General features: G+C 42.6%; 2 protein-coding genes across 6 annotated transcripts in view; one reads left to right on the forward strand and one right to left on the reverse strand.

Moving 5' to 3' along the window:
- The window catches only part of acap1 (ArfGAP with coiled-coil, ankyrin repeat and PH domains 1), a 28,948-nt gene extending 9,643 nt beyond the window's left edge, over nucleotides 1-19,305 (reverse strand). For both annotated transcript variants that reach the window (XM_080792749.1, XM_080792748.1), the window contains exons 1-16: nucleotides 18,634-19,305; nucleotides 14,653-14,710; nucleotides 12,765-12,884; nucleotides 10,278-10,331; nucleotides 10,008-10,066; nucleotides 9,095-9,278; nucleotides 7,377-7,421; nucleotides 6,246-6,341; nucleotides 4,272-4,346; nucleotides 3,932-4,044; nucleotides 3,355-3,406; nucleotides 3,043-3,143; nucleotides 2,520-2,631; nucleotides 1,990-2,204; nucleotides 1,477-1,546; nucleotides 1,213-1,307 (exon numbers count right to left, since the gene is read on the reverse strand). In XM_080792749.1, the coding sequence (XP_080648875.1) occupies nucleotides 1,213-1,307; nucleotides 1,477-1,546; nucleotides 1,990-2,204; nucleotides 2,520-2,631; nucleotides 3,043-3,143; nucleotides 3,355-3,406; nucleotides 3,932-4,044; nucleotides 4,272-4,346; nucleotides 6,246-6,341; nucleotides 7,377-7,421; nucleotides 9,095-9,278; nucleotides 10,008-10,066; nucleotides 10,278-10,331; nucleotides 12,765-12,884; nucleotides 14,653-14,710; nucleotides 18,634-18,686 (1,502 nt within the window). In that variant the 5' untranslated portion in view covers nucleotides 18,687-19,305. The remainder of the gene's footprint in view (nucleotides 1-1,212; nucleotides 1,308-1,476; nucleotides 1,547-1,989; nucleotides 2,205-2,519; nucleotides 2,632-3,042; nucleotides 3,144-3,354; nucleotides 3,407-3,931; nucleotides 4,045-4,271; nucleotides 4,347-6,245; nucleotides 6,342-7,376; nucleotides 7,422-9,094; nucleotides 9,279-10,007; nucleotides 10,067-10,277; nucleotides 10,332-12,764; nucleotides 12,885-14,652; nucleotides 14,711-18,633) is intronic.
- A 3,342-nt stretch (nucleotides 19,306-22,647) lies between these two features.
- Nucleotides 22,648-23,362, forward strand: part of agfg2 (ArfGAP with FG repeats 2) — a 54,934-nt gene continuing 54,219 nt past the window's right edge. For 3 of the 4 annotated variants that reach the window (XR_013966042.1, XM_080792607.1, XM_080792608.1), the window contains exon 1: nucleotides 22,648-23,228. Coding sequence is in view for 2 of the 4 variants with exons in the window: in XM_080792607.1 (XP_080648733.1) it covers nucleotides 23,062-23,228 (167 nt within the window). In the remaining 2 variants the exon portion in view is untranslated. The remainder of the gene's footprint in view (nucleotides 23,229-23,362) is intronic. The other variant, XM_080792609.1, reaches the window with a different exon arrangement.

The raw sequence follows: 23,362 nt of genomic DNA on the forward strand, positions 1-23,362 counted from the left end.
TGGAGCCCACCCACTGAAGGACCACTGCACTGGTGGTCCCCGGACCACTGGTTGAAAACCACTGTGCTACACTCATGAAACCTAATATCACCACAACAGCATGCAACACGATGACAGCCCATGGGGTACCGTAAAAACAAAAACAAACCGAGCTGGAGTTTCTGAGAACCTTTCTAGATTATCTGGTTTCAGATTGTTGTTTCCACAACGTTTGCAATGAACAGCTGAGTGAAAAGAATGCTAACACACACACACACACACACACACACACACTGCAACATTCTGTTTTTACTGTAATTCATTAATAGTAAATGTCAATGTTTTGAGAATGAAAACGACGTACAAGCCAAATAAAACGAAGGCAGAGTGAGTCCTGCCTGGACAAAGTCCTGGCGAGAATCTTTCAAACATGCAATACTTTGAGTTTACATAGAGGCTCTTTAAACAGCCATGTGCTCTGAAAACCCAAAGTTATTCCACACAGAACTGATAACACATGACATTTGACATAACAGACAAGAATTAAGACTAATGCTGTAGAAAGCATGCATCATGCTTCCGGAGGGCACTTTTTATTACGACACCAACCACCAGCATTATATACCTGCAGTACTTCCTGTCTTCTGCGCAGCGGAGCGGAGAGAAGAAAAGAGGAAGTCACCAAACAGGGCCAGAGAAAATTAATAGACCAGCGATTTTATGACGGTGGACATACATAACTGACTGTTGTTTTTGTATGTAGGCCAGAATGATACATTGGTAGTCAGTGTCAGCGTAAACACAACCCACATGCAGAAATAAATCTGCATGTAATGTAATGTAATGTAATGTTCAGTTTGTAACAGCAGGAGGGGATGATGGGTCTAGTTTTGTACAAGGCGCACACCTTTGGAAATGGCACAAGGCACAATAAAGAAAGGTGTTACTAAATTAGCATTTGATACTACTGACAGTCTCAAGTTCTTGTTGTGATGATGTGTAGTAATAGGACATACGTCATGAATGAAGTATCTATCTACTCTATTGGCCTGAATATATATATTTTTTTCAATTGAAATATCCTAAAAAACGGGGACTAGACTATTTGCCTAGAATGTTCTTTTTCCGTTATGAGCTTGTAGATCGGCTATTTTCACTATTAAAAAAAAACAACTAAAGGAACCGATTTGGACATACAAGGTTTCCACCCGACAGCAACGACTTTGTTTATACCTGGGACTGGAAGGGTGTGGCTTCTTAATGGTCATCTCATCAATACGTGCCTCATAGATCCTGTTGATGGCTGTGTTTCCTAGCTCACACATCAACTGCAGAGGGTAAAGCAACAGCAGAATCAACGTTTAGCTGACAATACAAACCATGGGTTGTTTTTTAAACTCACATTACATAATAATTATTTTTTCTTTCAGTGGTTGATTAGTAAGCAAGTGTAAAAATCTACTGTAAATAAAAATAATGTTTAATAGGCTTAATGACCTTGATCAGCTCTGGCTCCCAGGAGTCTAGTGTGAGAGAGCGTACTTTGGAGAAGTGAACCCCCAAGCTCCTGATAGAAAGGGAGACATTCAGTACAAGAAGGTAATTTGACAACAATAAAAAATAATCACATAATATTATAGTGGATAGAAGAGTGTGCGTGTCTAGCAGTTTTTTTTATGTGCACTTCCAAAGTTGTCAGTGAGTGAACACGCGCGCGTGCATGCGTGTGTGTGTGTGTGTGTGTGTGTGTGTGTGTGTGTGTGTGTGTGTGTGTGCACACGCATTTAACCACTTAAACTTGTATTTGTGTTGTATTGAGTCCCCAGGGCTCTATACTGGGCTCCCTTCTTTTTTTTCATCTACACTAAATATCTTAGCCTGAAATAGCGATCTACAAACTCACAATACGTCACACACTGCGACATGTTTCCGAGAACAGGGAGGGACGCTAGTGTTCATGCATTTGACACACACACACACACACACACACACACACACACACACACACACCTGTGTATGCCGGAGCAGACGATGCAGAGCGTGATGCCCAGGTTAATGGAGGCCCAGTCCGGGCTGGGCTCTCCACAGTCGCAGCACTGCCCGTTGCCTGCTATGGCCTGGACCTCCTCCAGAGCCCCGCGGCCTGTGGTCTCCTGCTCCCCCGGGCCCACAACTCCACCTCCTCCTCCCACCATGCCAGCAGACATGGAGCTGCAGCGTTGCCTCTGAAACACACACACACGCACATGCACGCACAAACTATAAGCCGCACCTTTTTACCCATGATTTGAACCCTGCGGCTTATACAACGGTGCGGCTTATCTATGGATTTTTACAGCTAACGCAGAGCCATCTAAGGCTCTGAGCTAACGAAACGGCCACTAGGGGGCCACCTGCGGCTTATAGTCCGGTGCCTTGTATACATATTTGGGATTTTCCCTAAATTTGGCTGGTGCGGCTTATATTCAGGTGCGCCTTATAGTCCGGAAATTACGGTATATAAAATACACAGAATTGTGTGTGTGTGTGTGTGTTCTCACAGGGCTGTGTGGGTCTTCCCTGCGTTCCTGAAAAGCTGAGGCAATGCTGGTCTGAACAGCACTCATCCAGGCCTGTTGCTGCCTCTCTGAATCTGCCTGCAACTGAAAGCTCCTGCACGCACGCACGCACACACGCACACACACACGCACACACACACACACACACACACACACACACACACACACACACACACACACACACACACACACACACACACACACACACACACACACACACACACACACACACACACACACACACACACACACACACACACACACACACACACACACACACACAGAACTTGTGATGCATTCCAGAAATCCACATCTACAAAATGAATAATGTAAAGCTGCACATCAATCTAATTTATAGACTCGTCTCGAGGTGTGGATTACGAGTTTCAGTCAATACAACGACAGAAAATGCATATAGCTGGCACTATATGGTGCATTCTCATGTGCATCCACACACGCACGCACACACACACGCGCACATGGCCACACACAAGCGTGCACTCACTTGGAGGGAGAGACCACTTCAAAGCAGAATCGCCTCTCGTTCTCACTGCTGTGCTTGACAGTGGAGAGACGCAGGTCCTCCATTACCACTGTGGGCGGGTCCTGCGCACAGGGGAACACGCACGTCAAACTTTGTGCACATGTGCACGCACGTTTGCATACATCTGACTTTTCTTTCCTCCTCTTCTGTGATCTGATCTATTTGAGCTTTCTGGACCCTCTGGGTGGATTGTATTGAACCCTCTGGTGAACCCTGATTGGATTGGCCCATTGAACGTGCAGATGTGAAGAAAATGGAACGCTTTAAATTTACCTTGAATTTCCTCTGATAGACCAGCTGATTTTTCTGGATTGAGAACCATCGTCTAAGGCAGCGAGAGCAGAAAGAAGAATACGAACATTTTATAATTCAGTTTTGAGAGAGGTTCATTGTTCCTCCAAGAGTCAATGAGACTAGAGGAAATGATGAGAGCTCTGATAAAGAAATATAGTCAACAGCTGCCATGCGAATATGGTCAATAACCATCATGCAGCTTGAGAGATCATACTAGTGACAGCTTCATTATCACAATGCATTTCAAAGGATTAATTCCCCCTAAACCTTTTTTTTCTGTTATTTACTCACGTCTCCACAGTAAATAAATATTCTTAGACTACGCTGTGAGCATTGTTTAGCAAGTTTATAAACAGATTTATATATATATATTATATATATATATATAGTTTTGCTGTTGGCTTAAAAAAGTGTTTTCATATTTGGGATTCTTCTGTCACTGTAAAGGAATATTATACAAATTAGTATTCTTGTTGTATTCAAGCCATCGTGTGGTGAGGAAATGTTCTTTTTGTTAAACTACTCGTTTAATAGGACAGATTTAGGTTTACAGCACCTGTTCCAGGTCTTGAAGGCATTACTTGCTCTCTTGTACAGGTAGCCCTCCATAGCTATTCCATTAACTGCGTCAGCACTGAAATCCATCACGGAGCCGTCATGGCACATATCCTACCAGCAAGGCAAAATGCAGACATCACCGACAGGTCATGTCGCTCAGTGGAGACAGGACTGCGATTGTTCTTCAGTCGCATATCTTGCACTTTTTTCTATTTTCTAGGAGTCCTACTGTATGTGAATGTCATACAGCAAAATCTCCACCCTGGGTCAGTTTTTACACTTTTCTACACACAGATTTCACTATGTTGTTATTGCAGATAAACGGAAGAGGTGTTCACCTTTTTCTTGATGGCAGAATGTCTTTGTTCCATGTCCCTCTTGTCCCTGGCAGAGTTTAGAACCAACTGAGTGTGCTGAGACAGACAGACAGACAGACAGACAGACAGACAGACAGACAGAGGGTTTCGGTCATTTGGGCACTGATCACAGCATCATGATAGCTGGCACCATCCATGGTGCATTGAACGTTCAATACCTGCCATGTTCTCAGTTGCTTTGTTATACATATACATTCCCTTATGGACAGTTTTCCTACATGACTGAGAACTTTTATAGGGTAAAGGCTCAGTTAAAAACAAGGTTTGTTATTGGTGTTTTTCCCCCACAATATGGCATGTGATTTGGGTTAGTGTGGAGGTAGCCTCGCTAGCCAGTCTAGTGTGGAGGTGAAGGAATGGAGGGTGGATACAGGCTCTCAAAATTGTAATCCCAAATCCCCCCAATATATAAGCATACAAGCGTGCCTGTCTGGGAATACGAAATTTCCATTTTTCCTGTCTATCTAGTAAGTATAGAGGTAAGTATCTAGTGTGTATTACCATGTGTTTTGTTCTTGCTTACTGTAAATCACTCTGGATTAAGAGCGTCTGCTAAATGCCTAAATTGTAAAATTGCAAATTGTAACTGTATTGACGCACCGGATTTCCATAAAGAGAGATACACTGAGGAGGATTGCAGGGGTGGGGGTGGGATGGGGGCAGAGAGAGACAAAGACCAACAGAGAGAGAGAGACCTAGTTTTGAGGTAGAGGTTATCATTACAGGCGACTCTCTGCAGGAAACAGGAATCAGGAAGTGTCAAACCTCTCCCTGCTTCCTGTGCTGAATGGTGGAACGTCAGTCTGATATACACTACCTACATGTAGTGCCTTGCCTTTTCAAATGAATGATGATTTTGGCTGTTCCAGGGGCCCCCAGAAATTATTCAAAGATTTCCAAAAATGAAATATTTTCTAAAATGACACAAGTGCTTTCCCAGTTTTAATAGGTTAAGAGATCATCACATTAATCACATATATTTACATAACATTTTGAAACGAGCACTGGTCAAAAAGGCATTATGAAAATGTGTTGTCAGAGCAACTTCATAAAAGTAATACTAACAATGACAGAATGTCGTCAACATTGTATTACTCAAGTAAAGGGCAGTTTAATTGTAAGTTAAACCCTTAGTTGACTAGCAAATAGTGCAATGTACAAGCTGACAATGCATCACATTGCGACACGTGAGCTTGTAGATTTTTGTTGAACGTTTGCCCTCCGAATACGGGCACTTGGGTAAGGTTCATGTGGAAAAAACAAACACACATGAAACAGTATAGCCACATTCATCTCTCTCACTTTCAGTCACTCTCTGTCCCTCTGCTTCGCTGTCTGTCTGTTTAACTTCTGCTTAAAGTAGGGATGTGGTTTGCTCTGGCAGTGAAAGGTTTTGTTCCTGTGTGAATTAAATCGGCTGTAATACTGAATCAACGGCTATAATGCAATGTTAATATAGTGTGTGTTTTTCACACTAACCAGGTGGAGGTCCATGTTAAACTCTCTCCCTCACTCTCATGCAGTCACACACGCACGCACACACAGCCATGTGAAATATTTCCTGTTGTTGCAACGACGCTCACTGTTTCCTGTCACAATGACTGTGTGTGTGTGTGTGTGTGTGTGTGTGTGTGTGTGTGTGTGTGTGTGTGTGTGTGTGATGTCACCCAGTGACTTGTCACGACTCCCCAGTTAACTGCCTGTGTGTGTGTGTGTGTGTGTGTGTGCCTCTGAACAGCTGACATGAGTTGATACAGTGGGCCAGGTAGTAGCAGGTTGAGGACCATAGCAAAAGGTACCACCAGCTTTTAGAGGGGCTTTTTGTGATTACTGTTACACACAATCAATCATTTAGCTGGGGAGTGGGGAACCGCTGGAACTCCTTCAAGGACCCCCAGGGGTCCCCGGACCCCACTTTGAGAACTGCTGACTTACTTCATTAGTGAGCATGTGGCGATAGTCCTCCAGCTCTGACAGAGACTGGTGTCCTTTCTGAAAGAACTGAGCCTGCGCCTCCATCAGTGACAGAATCTGGTGGGGGGGGGGGGGGGGGGAGGGTGTCATTTTCCAAAGATAGCAATATACTGTATACTTGTAATAGTTAAGTCTATATTCATCAGAAGATCTGAGCTCTCCAGTACTCCTCGTTGTGATACGATCGTCCTATTCTGAGAGTCATCACCAGTAATGCCTGATTCATGCTTGGTTGCGCACCGTGTCGCACACGATAAACAAGTAAATGTACTACCGTATTTACAATTAAGCGCACACTAAGTATAAATCACACTTGACTCCCTGTCAGTTGTTTTCCAGTTAAGATGAGATGTACAGCCACTGGCTTGTCTCAAGTTATCAGCTTTTATTTATACTTGTTTGACAGGATGTCAGATATTGATATTCTGTTTAAATAAAACATCCAGTAATACCCACAAGGTAAAATGACACATATCTAATTCAAAGGTTAGAGATGCACACCACAATTTTGTCTTCCCTGTGTATTTTTGGTTTCTTCCTGAAAGCCTTTGAGTCAAAAGACCCAATCAAGGCTGGTAATCCAGTCTGGAACTCCCGATCCGCACGGCCTTTACTGCATGTCTTCCCCCCATCTCTCTCCCCATTTCCTGTCAGCCTACTGTCTGTCCCTCCATAAAACATATAAAATAAAATAAAACATTTAAAAAAAAAAAGACCCAATCAAAATTATATTATTATTTTATGACATGATATTGTGACATCACAATATCATCCTCTCCCCTAACCCCTCCCCCTTTATCATACAACAACAGCTGTGGGTGCGGCTTCAGTTCAGGTGGATCACCACACACCTGGAACTCAGGCATACTTAATTAACTGGCGGGTGTGGCCACCACGTAAAAACATATATATTTTTTATTCTGTAAACTTTTTTGAAAAGAACCTTTCTCCTTGTATAATCATAGTACCTGTTTGATGGTCGTGTTATAGGGGGGGGAAATAATCACTGCATAACCTCTTATACGTGATGTCAGAACCAAATAGAGAGACTGGAGCAGAAGCAAGCTTTGTGATATTTCAACGTGAACTCACCGCAGACAAAATGTCTGTCTTCTTCTTGGCTTCAATGACATTGATCTGGAACAAAAGGAGAAAATGCCTTTGAAAAACACAGTGTACAATCTTTCTATAACCAGAAACTAGCTAGCCAGTTTGCCCCTTCCTACAGCAATGAAATGACGCCTGCAGGATATATTATTATCATTCACAGCAGCAGAGAGGAATGTCCCTAATCAGTGGTGCAGACATGCATTTGATACCTGTCACCTCGGTTACATAACTCTCATACCAAATTCAAACCACCACTAGAATTCCGCTTACATTTAAGTGCCGTGGTTCCATTATTTATTCAGCATTTGAGCCACGGACCACCCTTTGATGAGATTTAACCTCTCAGACCCCAAACTTAGATTATTAGGTTATCTATCGTTGGATACGATTTTGGCCATGCTGTATTCATGTGATACCATAGGAGAGATACCGGTAACAGGCAAATGTTGATCAAAATAACAATTCTTCTACTGTATATTCTCTAATTGTGTAGACTTCTTGTAAATTAAGTAATGCAGATGTTTAACAATAATGTAACTCTTGAGAGTGCAATGTAACTCTTGATATTTTACGCTTTACACTCTCAAGAGTTAAAGATCTATAAGGGTATTGGTTACCAACTCCATCATTTAGCTGGGGAACACTTGGAACCCCCTCAAGGACCCCTGGTGGTCCACGGACCACTGGTTGAAAACCACTGGTCTATGGTGAGGGGTGATTCATTACGACAGAATGCCCAGCCAGCAAAAAAACCTTTTTGAGTGAAGTTTGCAGAGAGACAAAGCAGCAACCAACCAGTCCAGATGCTCGCTGTGGTCTGACCTATAGGGGTGAACTCATGCTGGGCGAGTTAGTGTCTATACAGAATTACTGGAATTTGTCAGAAGCACACAAAGGTGGTGTGGAAATGTGTAGGCCATTTTTGGACACAGCCATTTCGTGGGAAGACACTTAGCTTAAAACCAGTAGCGATAGTGGTTGGTGTGAATTAGGCGTTATTCTGTTTAAACTCTTCACTGACATGTTTAGTTGAACATGTTTTAGTGGGCCTCGTGCGTTTGTATCCATCCATGTATCTCGTACATCAGTGGTTTTCAACCAGTGGTCCGGGGACCAACAGTGGTCCTTGAGGGGGCTCCAGGTGGTCCCCATGCTAAATTATGTAAAGTTGGTAACCAAATGGACCCATCTTTAACACTTGAGTGTGTAAAATGAAACCAAGTCGACCCGTAAGGCTACGCTCTCAAGAGTTACAATTTTGATATACATCTGCATCACTTCATTTACAAGAAAGCTACACAATTAGAGCATGTAAATGCTTGTCCTAATGGTACCAACATCAATACAGCCTGGAATTGTGGACAAAATCATATCCAACGACAACAAAACATTCTTTAGTTTTGGGTCTGAGAGGCTAAATGTCATCAAATGGTGGTCTGTGGCTCAAATGCCCAATAAGTAATGGACTTTGATACAAAAATGGTTGAAAACCACTGTCCTACGTTATTTTATATATGCCATGTGTTCACAACAACGAAAAAATAACTAGTTCAACTCACTTATAATCATAGCCCTTGATCAGCATATAGAACATGATGGATCACTGGATACGGTACATAATATAACACTATATTGGTCATATGTGCTTGGTACTGTATATGACATGGTAACTAACATTACACATTATCTAAGTCACTGACCTGCAGAACATAGTCCAGCGCCTCGGAGCGGAAGGCCTTGCGCGCGCTGAGCAGAGCGTTGGTGCTGTCCTCCACTTCGTGGGGTTTACAGCGTGACGCCCCGGCATTCCTCGTCAGACACCCCTCCAGGGTCTCGCTCCTCCTCTCAAACTCCTTACGCACCTCCTTGAAGCGACGGACATCTCTGTAGGTAGGGGGCAAGGAATGGTTCAGAGGTTGTTCAGGAAGAGAAAGAAAGCAAAAGGGAAAGACTGAGGCACAGCAAGGTGAACTTTATTTGGACACAACTTAGTATTTTACATTTAGACTAAGGACTTGACTCGGACATGACTTGGTGTTCTATATTTAGACTAAGGACCTGATTTGCTATTCTACTTCTAGGCTCAGGACTTGACTTGGTATTCTTCTACATTTAGACTTGCAACTTGACATGATACCTGTAACTGACTTGAATAGTTTGTTTGAAAGGTATATTCTCAGCATGTCTCATCCCAAATTGACATTTGGCTTTCTTTCAACACAAAAGAGGGCATGGCAAACTAACAGCTTAGTCACTGGGTTTGGAATCCATCGTAACTGTGAGTGACAGATGCTACTATTCAAGCACAACAAGCCACAGCCACAAATATATTTATTTACTTTACTTCAACAGAAAGTGCTGGCTAAGACAATGAACAGATGTTAGGCTGAGGGCCGATAACTATCTGAGAGACAGATGGACAGAGAGTAGACAGTGGAAGAATTAATAATAATGGTCATATCAACAAAAGAACAGAATGTGTGTGGAAAAGACACATTCAAGGGATTTGAACGCAGATTAAGGTTTTAGCTTGCAGGTTTAGTTACCAAGATTTGCACTCAAACACATAAAGGATTACACTAATCAGACAAAGAAGACAGTTGATCCACTCACTCTTTCACAAAACTCTGCAGCTTCAGTTTGACTGATTTCTGTGTGGCCTCAATCACTTCCTGTGAGTGTGAAAGAGTGAGAGAGAAGGAGAGAGAGAATAAAGAAGGGAACTGAAGCACCAGTAAGAACTAATGCTGACTATTAGGTGAGATGTCATATTTTCACCTGTGTGCTACTGAGAACTACAACTATTTCTCACTGTGCATCATTATAGCCACATTTCTAACTGTGCTGGATAGTGTAGTAAATCAAATGCACAGACGGACTCACCCCCTGAGCTTCCAATATGATGGACATCTTTGTGGAGTATTTTTCTAAGCATTCCTGTAAAATAGAAATATTGATTTGACATCTTGTAGCATTCATCCATGTCCATAAAAGCCATCTGAACTATTTATAGTGTTTTTATAGGGAAAGCAAAGCCCCAGCTGGGTTGATACCTGGTCCTGTCCTGAATCAATTTAAACAGTTTGGACTTTTTGGGGGGATGCTTAAAAGCAGACGGTGTATAGGCATACATACCGTTACAAACAACCATTTTAAATCTGTTAATGGAAACTAAAATGGGCTCCTTGCAAAGCGTAATATCATATGTGTTACGCTGGTTGGGAGAATCAAATGCAACTAAACGAGAATGGACCCAAGTATTTGGCTGTGCTTTATGTGTTGAATTTGAGGCAATTTGTTATAGAAGGTAGTCAGTGACTATGTGAATTCCAGGGTATGAAATGTACATCTGAACGTTTCTATAGTGGTCCCAGAAATATTCTCGGTAGTGGTCCCAGTAATATTTCTGGTAAATACCACTCGTATACTACTTAATGGTGGTATATACACATATCTCCAATTGATGTTGTTGTTTCAGTTGGAGATGAAATTCCACTCTAGACTGCAAGTCTGGCTAGAGGGCGGGTCAAAGAGTGCTAGTGGCCATATGTCACTGATCACATGACCCCCACAACTCGATTCTCCGGTAGGCAACACAGAAGAGTGGGACCTTTTTCAGCTCTAAGTTGTTTCTCATCCATCTATGTTTTCTTTTTATGTTTTTATTTTTTATGCTCTAGTTACCATTGTTTTACCGTTTTATCTGCTTGCCTGTGTTTTATTGCTATTTTTATGTTCTGCCCTGTGTATGAAAGGTGCTATATAAATAAAGTGTATTGTTATTATTATTACTTATACTGTAATCGGTGTAAGTATGTCGGTCCACCAGCCAATGAGAAACCACTGCTCTCGATAACGTAACTAAAGACTACGTTTCAAAATTGGTATAAGGTCAATAGTATGTATTGGCTGGGTATGTGTCACACACCCACACATCACATAATATTACACAAAACACAACATATCTTGGTAACATATCTTGGTAATTGTTTATTTTGAAAGAAAAGTGATTAATTCATTGCAACTAACTATTGCAATTACTGTATATGCTGACTCCCCTTTTGTTGGATACTGTAGAAAAATAATATTTTGCGCTAGCTTAGTCACATATACAGTATTTGTATAAACCAGATGAATATGGTGAACACAGGTGATTTGCAAGCTTTGCAAGAAGAGAGCTGTACTGGTGAAGGAATCTCAAACCACCACCTGACACAGACATTAAGTGCATGTCATGTTTCCTCTATTCCAGTAACTGTGTCTGTGCTGCTTGGTGCTACAATATCACAGCATCATGTTCAGTTTGACATAGCAATAGCCTGCACTGCCTGCAGGGAAACAGCTTGTTAATATATCGTCATTAATAGCTGAGTTGTGGTTCATTGTGAGTTCCAGGTGGCTCATGCCAGCAGCCGTGCCCGACTAGACAGCTCACTGGCAGGTATAAGTGTAGACCGTGCCCATCTCTGGTGGTTTAATACAGGACCACCACTCCACCAGTGGTCCTTGAGTGGGCTCCAGGTGGTCCCCAGCTAAATGATGGAGAGTTGGTAACCACATGGGCCCTTATTAAATCTTTAACTCTTGAGAGTGTAAAATGAAACCAAATGGACATCTGCATTACTTAATTTACAAGACGTCTACACAATTAGAAAATGTAGAATAATTTTTATTTTGACCAATGTTATGTTATCTATTCTAATGGTACGTGGTACCACATCAATACAACATGGAAATGTGGACATATTCTTTAGTTTTGGGTCTGAGATGCTAAATGTCATCAAATGGTGGTCTGTGGCTTAAATTCAGAATAAACTAGATAAAGTGCCCCACGGGGCACAGGTCTTCACCAGGGAAGATCAGGTTGTGGCCTCCTGGTGGCGCTATAATAGGCCAATGTGAAAAGGGTGACATTTCATCTTACGTCTTGGATGGCAATTGGATGATTTGAGGCATTTTGTTCCAAAAATGTGTTTTGAAAAAATCCACCTTTTGATGGCGCTATAACAGGCCAATGTGAAAAGGTTGGGATATATTCCTCAGCCTAGTAGGAAAGTCTGTGAAAGATTTCACGAAAATTGCACACTGCAATTAGGATGGAATATGAAATATCAGACAGATACGGCTTAAACACATGACTATAGAGATAGAGTGTAAGGATTTGCGTGATTTTTGGACATAATCTGGAGGAGTAATATCAGATCCTGGGGCAGAGGTGTCCCAGAACGTGTGTGCAAAATTTGGCATCGACCGGGTTAATCATTAAAGTCGTCTCAGTCATATTTCGGTAAAGCTGAGTTGCGTTTGTGTCAGTGTCAACTTGGGTGTTTAAAGACACGTGGCCTCTCAGCTGCCGTACATTCCACTCACCCCCATTAAGACGTCCCTTGAGCAATGGTGGCCCAGCTCTCTGAGGCCGCTGACGAAGCTCTTGCTGCTCTGGCAGTACGCCCTTCCAGCCTCCAGCATGGCGTGGCATTGTTTCACCAACTGCACAACACAGTTACACACAGAGTCACAGCTGGAACAAACACCATTTAGTATGGATATTCTGGACAGCAGGAGAGTAGAAAAGTGGTCTCTTACCACTAGTCCATTTTTACACAGGGCCTTATTATTATTATTATTATTAAGGGCCTTATTTAGACTATCTATATTTTGCAAGTTAACTAGGGCACAAAGTGAGGCGCACTGTGCAAAGGGGCTGTATTTCTTTAGACTAGTCTAGTATTTAGATTAGTCATGGCATGGGTGTGTTTTGAGTATAACATAAATTAGGCCAATCAGAGTGTAGTCTCCGATTCCCTTGAAGAGTTTGTTGCGCCTTCAGCATAGTGCATTATTTATAGTGAGGACAGATATAGCAAGTTAGAGGAGACACATATTCCGCTGCTGAGGAAAATTGCATTCAAGTATCTATGGGAGCAGCATTAATAATGTGATATAATGATGTCAGGAGGAAATCAATGCCAGGATGCTATTGGATTCACGACATTCCTAAGCCCAAACCACACCAAAGGGTCAGGTTGGGACAAAACATTTGGGCTTAAGATCACGAGAGGTATGACCATATTTTATCTCCAATGAAGTGTAGTACTAGGCAGGCTACTCCCCCACCACACCAAAGTTGTTTTTGGCTCAAGGGATATATGGCTAATATGGTCCAGATTTCAACCTCAATGCTGAGTCTCTCCGAAATGTCATCCAAATTGAGAGTTGTATTGAAATCATATGGATTTTGATTGCAATCAGTGTGTACGCTTGTGAACCCAAATACATCTTAATCCCAATAATGTCTAAATAGTAAGGACCTATCTGTGCCGTCACGATAGTTAAAGAAAGCCCAGCCCACACCAATTATTCGTAATAGAAGGAGTTGCAACTTGCATCCGCTTGCAACTTCCACCTAAAACTGAACCGACTTGCAACAGGACAATTAAACCCCTGCAATTTTCTCTGCAACGTACGTATTGCAATGGTTTTGTTGTAAATCATTGGTGTGGACTGGACTGGGCTTAAAATGTGCTTACAATCTCTTAAAATAGCATTGCGCAAGACCAGTAGCAGAGCAGTAAACAAAATTAACTGTTTTTAATTTAGTCTACAATAACATGCCCAAAATAGGGACATCAAGTTGAAACGGGTTAAATCTACAGCTGACCACATAATTTTCAGACCATGTTGGAATCCATGTTTCCTTTCAGGTCTGTAGATAAATAGTTTTGGTTCATTAAACTAAGAAGTGGGGTAAACACATTGGGGGAAAGAGTTGTCACTAACATTATACTGCTCAAACAATGTGGTATTTAGATTCCTAATCCCTGCAGTAAACACTGCATGACTCGACATGACATTCAGGCTAACAGTCAAGGACATTTTCGAGAACAGAAATTATTTATTGAAAACTATGCTACTGTAGATCTGAAGCCCCACACACACACACACACACACACACACACACACACACACAATGGGGAATTATGCCTATACAGACAATGGCAGAACAATTTGTGGTCAGTGCACGGTTTGGTGTGTGTTGGGACAATATGATGGGGAAGCAGCTCTATGCGTTAGTTCCTGTTGGCTGTCAGGTAAAACACCCCATATTTTCTCACTTCAGTGACGCTGAATTGTGTGTGTGCGTACAGTCCAAACATTGTTAACTCTCCAGCTTCCACTATTGTACGAGCACACAGTATGTACTGTCTGTAGTGTACTATGTTTATGTGTGCAATTGTGTGCAGAGTAAACATCTTACCTTGTCTAATCGTGTCTCCAATTCACTCACATCTCCTTGGACCTCCTCTATTTCAGCTCTGGATGAATACACAGAAACAGAGTATTAAAGGTCAGCACCTCACCAAGAGTCATTAAGACATGGGAATCCCTTGACTCCTTCAAAACCGCTCTCAAAGGGCACCTACGGACGGCTGCAATTCGAAACTGGTCCTCGTAAAATCCCACATCCACCCACTGCGTTTTCCCCTAACTGTATATGTTTCTTTCCCCTTTATGATGAATTCCTGTTCTGTTCTTTGGCTATATAGAAGTGTCAATTTGTAGTACGTCTCTAAATGTTTTAATGAATTGAACAAGGTGGACCCTCTTGTAAACAAGTGTAATGCTTTATTTAGTTTAGTTTAGTTTATTTCGCACAATAAGAACAGTACAAAAAGGTAACATCGATAAAAGAGAAGTGTGTGCAGGTGAGAAAAGAAACCCAGGGAGGGCTTATATGTGGTTCTCACCAAGGTTAATATACAATTTAACAAATAGTAATATACAAATAGTAAGACAAAGTAATCAAGCATAGGTATGGAAAATAACAGAAACAAAAACAACAAGAAATACATTATTTACACTTGTGAAGTGTGTGTGTGCGTGTGCGTGCGTATGCGCTACATTACGTTAGAATAAATTGGAGAGGGTAACTTCAAGAGGCTGGCCCTCAATCTATGTTTAAAGTTACAGAGTGAAGATGCGGAGTTGGCAATAATTGAACTGTGAATTCCAGAGTAAAGAACCTCTGACTTTTATGGAGAACTGGCTAAGAGTGGTACGGCTGAATATTGTCAGATTGTCTAGTATTATAATCATGAACCTGAGAGTTGGTCTTAAAAAATATTCTTTGAAAGTTGTAGGAAGCTTATTTGGAAGGTAAGTGCATTTATATATGAAAGAACAGGATTGTACTATGTTAATGTCATAGATAGACAGTACATTTAGATTTTTAAACAAAGGAGCAGATGGAGCCAAATAGTGAGAAGAGGTAGCTATTCTTACAAATTTATTTTGAATAATTAATAATTTGTGTAAATTGGATGGATAAGTACTTGCCCAAACAGTATTGCAATAAATGAGATATGGATAAATCAAACTGTAGTAGAGGGTTAAAAGGCAAGCCTGATGAACCAGGCCCCTAATTCTTCTGATGATACCAAATGATCTTGAAACTTTGTTGGTTACTGTATGTATGTGTTCTTTCCAAGACAATTTTTCATCATGCGGTTTCCGCTGCTTCACATGAGTGCCACAACGACACAGCAAGTGAGAGCCACCGAACATTAAACAATTAGGAATGAAGAGTTGAGCTGAAGAAAGCTGTCACCAGAAATAGTACAGAGGGAGAGCAAGGCCCACAAAGAGAGACCAATAGAGAGAGAGAGAGAGAGAGAGAGAGAGAGAGAGAGAGAGAGAGAGAGAGAGAGAGAGAGAGAGAGAGAGAGAGAGAGAGGGGGGGGGGGGAGAGAGAGGGGGGATAGAGAGAGACAGAAGGGGGAGAGGGCAGGGACAGGACAGGCAGTAACTGTTTGTCTGTGTTAGTTAGTGAAGGGACGGGTGAATCAAGGTCTGAGGTCCCATTCAGCTGAGCTAAAGAGCGCTGCATGATGGGACTGCAGAGGAACATCATCCAACAGAATGAAAAGAAAGAATGCCAGAAAGAAAGGCAGTGAAAGAAAGAGGGCCATAAGGGAGGATGTCACAACTATGTGTCAGGCGAAATACACATTCTATATTCATACCACCTCTCTAATCACATGACATGCAAAGACCCTAAGCGTGTGTGTGTGTGTGTGTGCGTGCGTGTGAATACTAGATCAACACAAAGACAGATTCAGTTAAAGCTTGAGTTTCCGCCTTGGTTCTCCCCTGAACACACACACACACACACACACACACACACACACACACACACACACACACACACACACACACACACACACACACACACACACACACACACACACACACACACACACACACACACACACACACACACACACACACACACACACACACACACACACACACACACACACACACACACACACACACACACACAGTATCTCTCTCGTCGCACTTCCTGTTCTTCTCCACAGAACCTGCCTACCGCACGTCACCTATAGCAACACGAGGCAGCGGTTTGAGACAGTTTATTAAGTTACTGACCTCCCTGTCAGCGCAGCGTTTCCTTTCTCTTTCCGGTCTGTCATATCTGCCTTGTATTCCCTCTGTCCTTCTACAGTATATCTCCTTGTTTGACCCTTTTTTAGCTCAATACTATGGTGAATTACGTACTGCCGTTCTCAAAGTGACCAGTGCATGGTCATAAAGGGGGTTCCAGTGGGTTACCATGAATGATAATGTTACCATTAAATGATTGCTTAAATTCTGAGAGTGTACAAAATGGTTTCATTTATTTTGTACACTCTCAGAGTTATGGGGGTCCGTCTGTGGCCTACTAAAGCATATAGTAAACTGGGGGTCCTTGGCTTGAAATGGAAACGTGTGAGAATCCCCCCCCCCCTCCCCCGAAACACACACACAAACAAACACAACCCTACATGAGACCTCATTCAACACTATACAACATGTGCCATTGCCATAACTCACATTTTCCATGCACCTACAAGCAACAGAGAGCAAGCGGCTCAGGAACGAGAGAGTGGGAGACCAGTGGAGGCGGTTGTAAAAGAGAGACAGAGAGAGTACTGAGTCCTGAGACACAGGAAAAACATCTAGGAGACAGTTTGACCATGGTTACTCATTTTCATAACCATGTTGGCACTATGCAGTATGCAGGCACACCCAACTCCGCTAAACCTCTTTCATTAACCACTAAGCCAACTTAGAAACACCTCCCTTTTGTTGTACCAGAATACCAGATGTATCTTTTTAAATTAATCAAATTGTCTACAATTACTTACACATTTATAACACAATAAACATACTGGTGCCCCTAGCCTACATGAACAACTTTGCATTGTGGTGCCAGTAAGTATATTTTTTGGCATGTCTGGGACATTCAAATGAAGGGGCTTTTCTAATCCATGGATACAGCAAAACTCCTGACTCAGGAATGGCACAACAGGTCATAAAACAGATGAGTTTTAGCCTAGGGGTTTACATCTGACTTTCAGGTTTAGGGCTGACCCCAGAAATAGCTATGATGGGACATGACCTGACACTGCAACTCTCGGTGGTGTCTCCCGTGGCTCAAGTTCGGTAGAGACGTCATATGGGGAGGATTTCAGTGTCATATGTATGGATTTTGGGGTTTTCTAGGCGTGTATATACGGAATTGCAATTCCGTGCTATTTCACCGTGTTTCAGAATCAGAATCAGAAGCCTTTATTGCCATGACATGTAAACATGCAGGCACATGACCCAACTCCGGTGCTAAACCGCTTTCATTAACCACTAAGCCAACTTAGAAACACCTCCCTTTGTTGTACCAGAATACCAGATGTATGTAAAATTAATCAAATTGTCTACAATTACTTAACACAATAAACATACTGGTGCCACTCTCTGTACTTGAACAACTTTGCATTGTGGTGCCAGTAAGTATATTTTTTGGCATGACTGTCTGGGACATTCAAATTAAGTGGCTTTTCTAATCCATGGACACAGCAAAACTCCTGAGTCCTGACTCAGGAATGACACAACAGGTCATAAAACAAATGAGTTTTAGCCTAGGGGTTTACATCTGACTTTCAGGTTTAGGGCTGACCCCAGAAATAGCTATGATGGGACATGACCTGAGGTCTGAAGGAGGGCTAACACTGGATTTTTGCAAGTTTTACCTTCTGACAGATAAGATAGCCTACTTACAACAGGCCTAACAAGCATTTCCACAACCAAGAAAACAAGTGTTTTCTTTAGTGTGAGAAAATAAAATATAGGCTATAATGGCACATCATTCAAAATACATTGGTGAAAGTGTTGAACATCTTACCTGAAGCGGGGGGAATCCTTCAGACACTCTTCAAAGTCCAGCTTGACTGTCATCCTTCAGTGTTCAATCAGAGTTGCTGATTACACAAAATGTTTCGGACACTGCCACTGTCAGCACATGGGGGAGAGACTATCTGATGTACTTAGGTACAGCTTCATAAACATATATTTGTTTCCTTTAGCAATCCCCAAAGCAGGTTTTGATTAGACCTAAATGCATTCTTATGCGGACGTTTCTTTCAGGAATATAGTCTATATAATTTGTATTCTTCTTCTTCCCCACAACTCTCATACAGTATACATGCTATCCTCCCGAAAGGACGTCGTGTGCCTAATTTCTCCTCATCCCCTGGTGTACTTCGGCTTCACCGAAAAGGTAGTTGATTTATCTATCCTGCTAATTAACGGCTCATTACGGATGCCATCAATGTTATAACCATTGTGTACGCGCGTCATAAACCGACGCGCTGGCCGTGCATAGTTTCGCGCCCGCGCAAGCCAAGGAAACGTACTCGAAAACGTCCGAAAAGTTGTTTGTTTGCTGATATAAATATTCCACATATGAAAAGGACTCATATATCTCCTCCTGGACGCTTCAAACCAAACAGATCATTGTTTACGTCTCCCCTGGGATCCTCTCTCTCTCTCTGTGTCGCTCTTCCCCCCTCTCTCTCTCTCCCTCTCTCTCTCTCTCTCTAGCTGTCGCTCTTGCTCTCTCTCTATTTCCGGGTTTCTTGCAGATGGCAAAAACCGTGTTGTGGTTTGGGTTTTGGAAACACTTCAGAAATGAGAGGGTATGGTAATTCCGCAGAGGAAAATATAGCCTACCCTGGGCCGGGCCTGCAGGCTGCCTGCTACCGTTTTGCAAAGTAAAATCATTACGTTGTAAGACAGGCTGCGGCTATTTGAGTTCTATTCGCAAGACCAGATCATGTTGTACTACTTGTAGCACAATACATGGTTCACAGCTAGGGTTCACACATGTGCTCTCATTATTGATTGATTGATTGATTGATTGATTGATGAATGTATTAATTAACAGATTGGACTCATTGGAGAATTACAGTAGGCAAAATGTAACTGTGAACACCATAAAGTATTACACTTGTTTACAATGAATAGGGCCCACCATGTTCAATTGATCATAACAATTAGAGACGTACAAATATATTCTATAAAGCCAAAACAGGAAATCATCATAGAGGAGGTAAAAAGGGGAAAAAAACAATCATACAGTGAGGGACATAGTGAGGGGTGGGTGGGGGATTCAGGTTTTACGGGGGCCAATTTCAAATTGCAGCTGTCCGTAGGTGCCCTTTGAGAGCGGTTTTGAAGGAGTCAAGGGATTTGCATGTCTTAATGACTGTTGGTAGGGCGTTCCACATTTTGGTGGCATAGGAGTGAAAATAATTTAGTCCCTTGTTTGTGCCGAATCTGGGTTGCACATGGTTTGTTGAGCAGCTCCCTCTGGTGTTATGGGTGTGGACTTCGTTGACATTAAGGAAGTATTTAGACGGGTACATGGGTATCTTGGTGCCCACCTGTCCATTCAAATTCTAGACCGACCTGCCCCAAAGTTATTAGTGCAGCTGCACCCGGCAGCCGGCGAAAACTAGAGTTCTCAACAGGCTCAAAAATGAAGGCCTGGGCCCTCATCAAACCCATACACTCAAGAGAATGTCCTCGCTAGGCCGCTATACTACCCGTAGATCTCCATATAGGCTACTGTATGGAGCTGACCTGTTCTGACATTCCATATGTTGATCTGACCTCATCAAACCATGTAGGCCTACACTCAAGACATGCTCCTTATATGGCCAGTACAGAATTCATTCCATGTTGATCTGACCCCCCATCCCAAAGCACCAGCGCTCGGCCAGCAGTCTGCCGTCAACGAGGCGGATGCGTGCACGTGACCTCAGGCGTCCTGGTTATTTTTGTGTTGCGTCTCTGCTCTAAATATTTTATGAGACTTTATTTACATTAAAAAGCTATTATTCCAGTTATTAGCTCCATGACAGGCCGGGCCAGGGCGTGTATTCCTGTTTGACAACCTTCTCTATAGTTTGTAACGTTTTATCATTGTTACTCAACACGCGCACGTACGTGTGCGCAGGCATGTGTGTGTGTGTGTGTGTGTGTGTGTGTGTGCGAGCCGTGCTACTATATGCGTGCTCAACCTTGAGCAACTTTAAAGGGCCACTTCACCCCTTTTGCAACCATCTAATTTGTGTTTTTAGAGATTTCGAGAATTCAGTATTTCAAAGTGTCCATGGACTCCATCATGACATGGACACTGGGCTCACTTCCTTCCTGGACTACAATTCCCATAATGGTTTGGTACACTGCTACTCCTCGTGGATAGGGGGAGAGCTGTCTTACTGAGACAACATGTAGTCCAGGAAGTAACCTAAGTGTCCATGACATCATGGAGTCCATGGACACTTATATACTAAAATATCTAAAAACACACATTACCCACATAATAAACCCCAGGAAAGTGTTTCTTGTCTCCCAAACATAATTAAAATAAGATCTGGTTGCAAAAGGGGTGAAGTGGTCCTTTAGGTGATTGGCACTTACTTGGCACAGCAGATCAAGGCAGCAGCAGCCAGCAGGACACTGAGGACAGTTCAATTCCTTCACAAACTGTAGCCTAGGCACTAGGCAGCACAGAAGGTCGTGGTTTATATTAGGGCATGCTAGCTAGAATTACATTATTTCAGACAGTTGCAATGCACAGGCATAGCTTATAGGGCTCAGACACTAAACGTAGCCTAGGCCTACTCACGTTTGCATGACAGAGAGGGAGAGGCATTTCAGCCCTAGCTTACACATAACTCAGGCCTAATTGATCTCCAGGCACCAGACAGAGACTATTTAAATAGATCTCCAATCGTGTGGCAACGCGCAACCCGAGACTAATGAGAAATGTTTGGAGCAGGGTTGGCAGATTGTGTGCGAGAAACAAGCAAGTCTATGAAAACAAGCCCAAAATAATCAAACACTATGTAAATAAATACATAGGCTATTTGAAAATAGTAGATCTGCAAGTTCACAACGCGTCGTGTGTGAGCTTGTAGATCTACTATTTTCAAATAAATCTTGAAGAAATTTGGAAAAATGTGGAATATTAAACATTTTAACATGTTTTCAGATGGGGGTCCGCAGAAAAATGTATATTAATTTTGGGTTCCTTGACAAGCCCAAAAAAACGCAACCCGATACTACACTACCGGTATTTACAAGCATCTTTACAGAAAAACAAGCCCAATTTCGCTTATAATAAGCGGACATGGCAACACTGGTTTGGAGTGACGGACGGAGTCCACGCGTCCACGCAGGGCACCAGATGGCGGCGAGTGTCTCCCTCCCTCTGCTGACCAAAATACGTCACTGCAGACTGCAGCCGGGCAAGCGACTGAATGGCCTTTTCATTTAAAACACCATGTTTCAGTTCAAACAATGTTCCAATGTGTTTTGCTTATTTCTAAATGTGCATGTTTTCGAAATTTTTTAATACACTAGTAAAATTGTATACCCCCAATTTTGCATTGATAACCCAACCCAATCGCCTTAAAGTTTATTATTTGCATTTAATGTGTCAGTTTGTCAGGTAGCCATAACTAAAAGTGTTACCGAATGGCACGCATAACGAATTGTTTTTATATTGTTGCTTTACCAAGATAGGCTGAAAATACTAAGGAAGTAGGCTTTTCATTAGGCCTATTTTCCAAAGTTCTTGGAATTACAAAATAGACCTCCTATATAGGCTATTAGATGGGATCATATATCTGCAAGTCCACTAGTGTGGAGTGTTAATAACCTATTTATAATGTGTTGTTAAAAGAAGAAAATCCCCTGTCTTCAGAGTAAAAAACAAAACAAAACAATAAAGAAAAAAGAAAAAGAAAGCAGAATCTGTCCCCGGTCCAAAGCACCTCGTCTTCTTGCCAAAAAAGGGGGTGTGCGTGTGTGATGTGCATCAGAGAGAGAGAGAGAGGGAGAGGGAGAGAGAGCGTACAGCGGACGTGCGGGGCCAGAGGAGAGGAGCGACACACATTTTTCCTCCACTCCGACAGAGAGAAATGCTGCAACAACAATGACAACAACATAAATAACGACATTGTCCAACTTGTCATTTCTCCTCTCTGTCTTTCCCTCATTCACTCGTGTCACAACAACAGCCAGCCAGGCCAGCGCCTACATGCATGCATGCGGCTTCCATCTGGCAGCCTGCGCCGAACGCGAGAGAAGCAGCAGCCGCATAATTGTTTTCATAATGCGGGCGTGAGTGAGAGGCACGCCGTAGTGAACGGAGGTAGGAATCGGGGAGGATACTAGGCTACTACTGTTGGCTATACTGGAGACAAGCCAATTAAGGGCGACAGTCAGTCAGACAGAGACGCAAACAGCGGGCGCCACAATAATGTCGAACCGAAAGCACCGGGACAACCAGGAGATCTGCGCCCGCAAGGTCCGAGAGCTGGCCCAGTCCGGAGTAAACAAACATTGCTTCGAGTGCAGCCAGCCCGGGGTGACATACATCGACATCACCGTGGGCTGCTTCGTGTGCACGTCGTGCTCTGGAATGCTGTGAGTAGGCCTACTATTACACTGTTACACACACCATGGGCAAATGTGATACGATAATATCTAGCCTCTCTCTACTACACGTCGTGTGACCCCCAATGGATGGATCATTCATAATCTTACATCGCAAATAAGCA

Source organism: Protomyctophum bolini (genome assembly GCF_963924005.1).
Source record: "Protomyctophum bolini genome assembly, chromosome: 20".
Classification (NCBI taxonomy): domain Eukaryota; kingdom Metazoa; phylum Chordata; class Actinopteri; order Myctophiformes; family Myctophidae; genus Protomyctophum; species Protomyctophum bolini.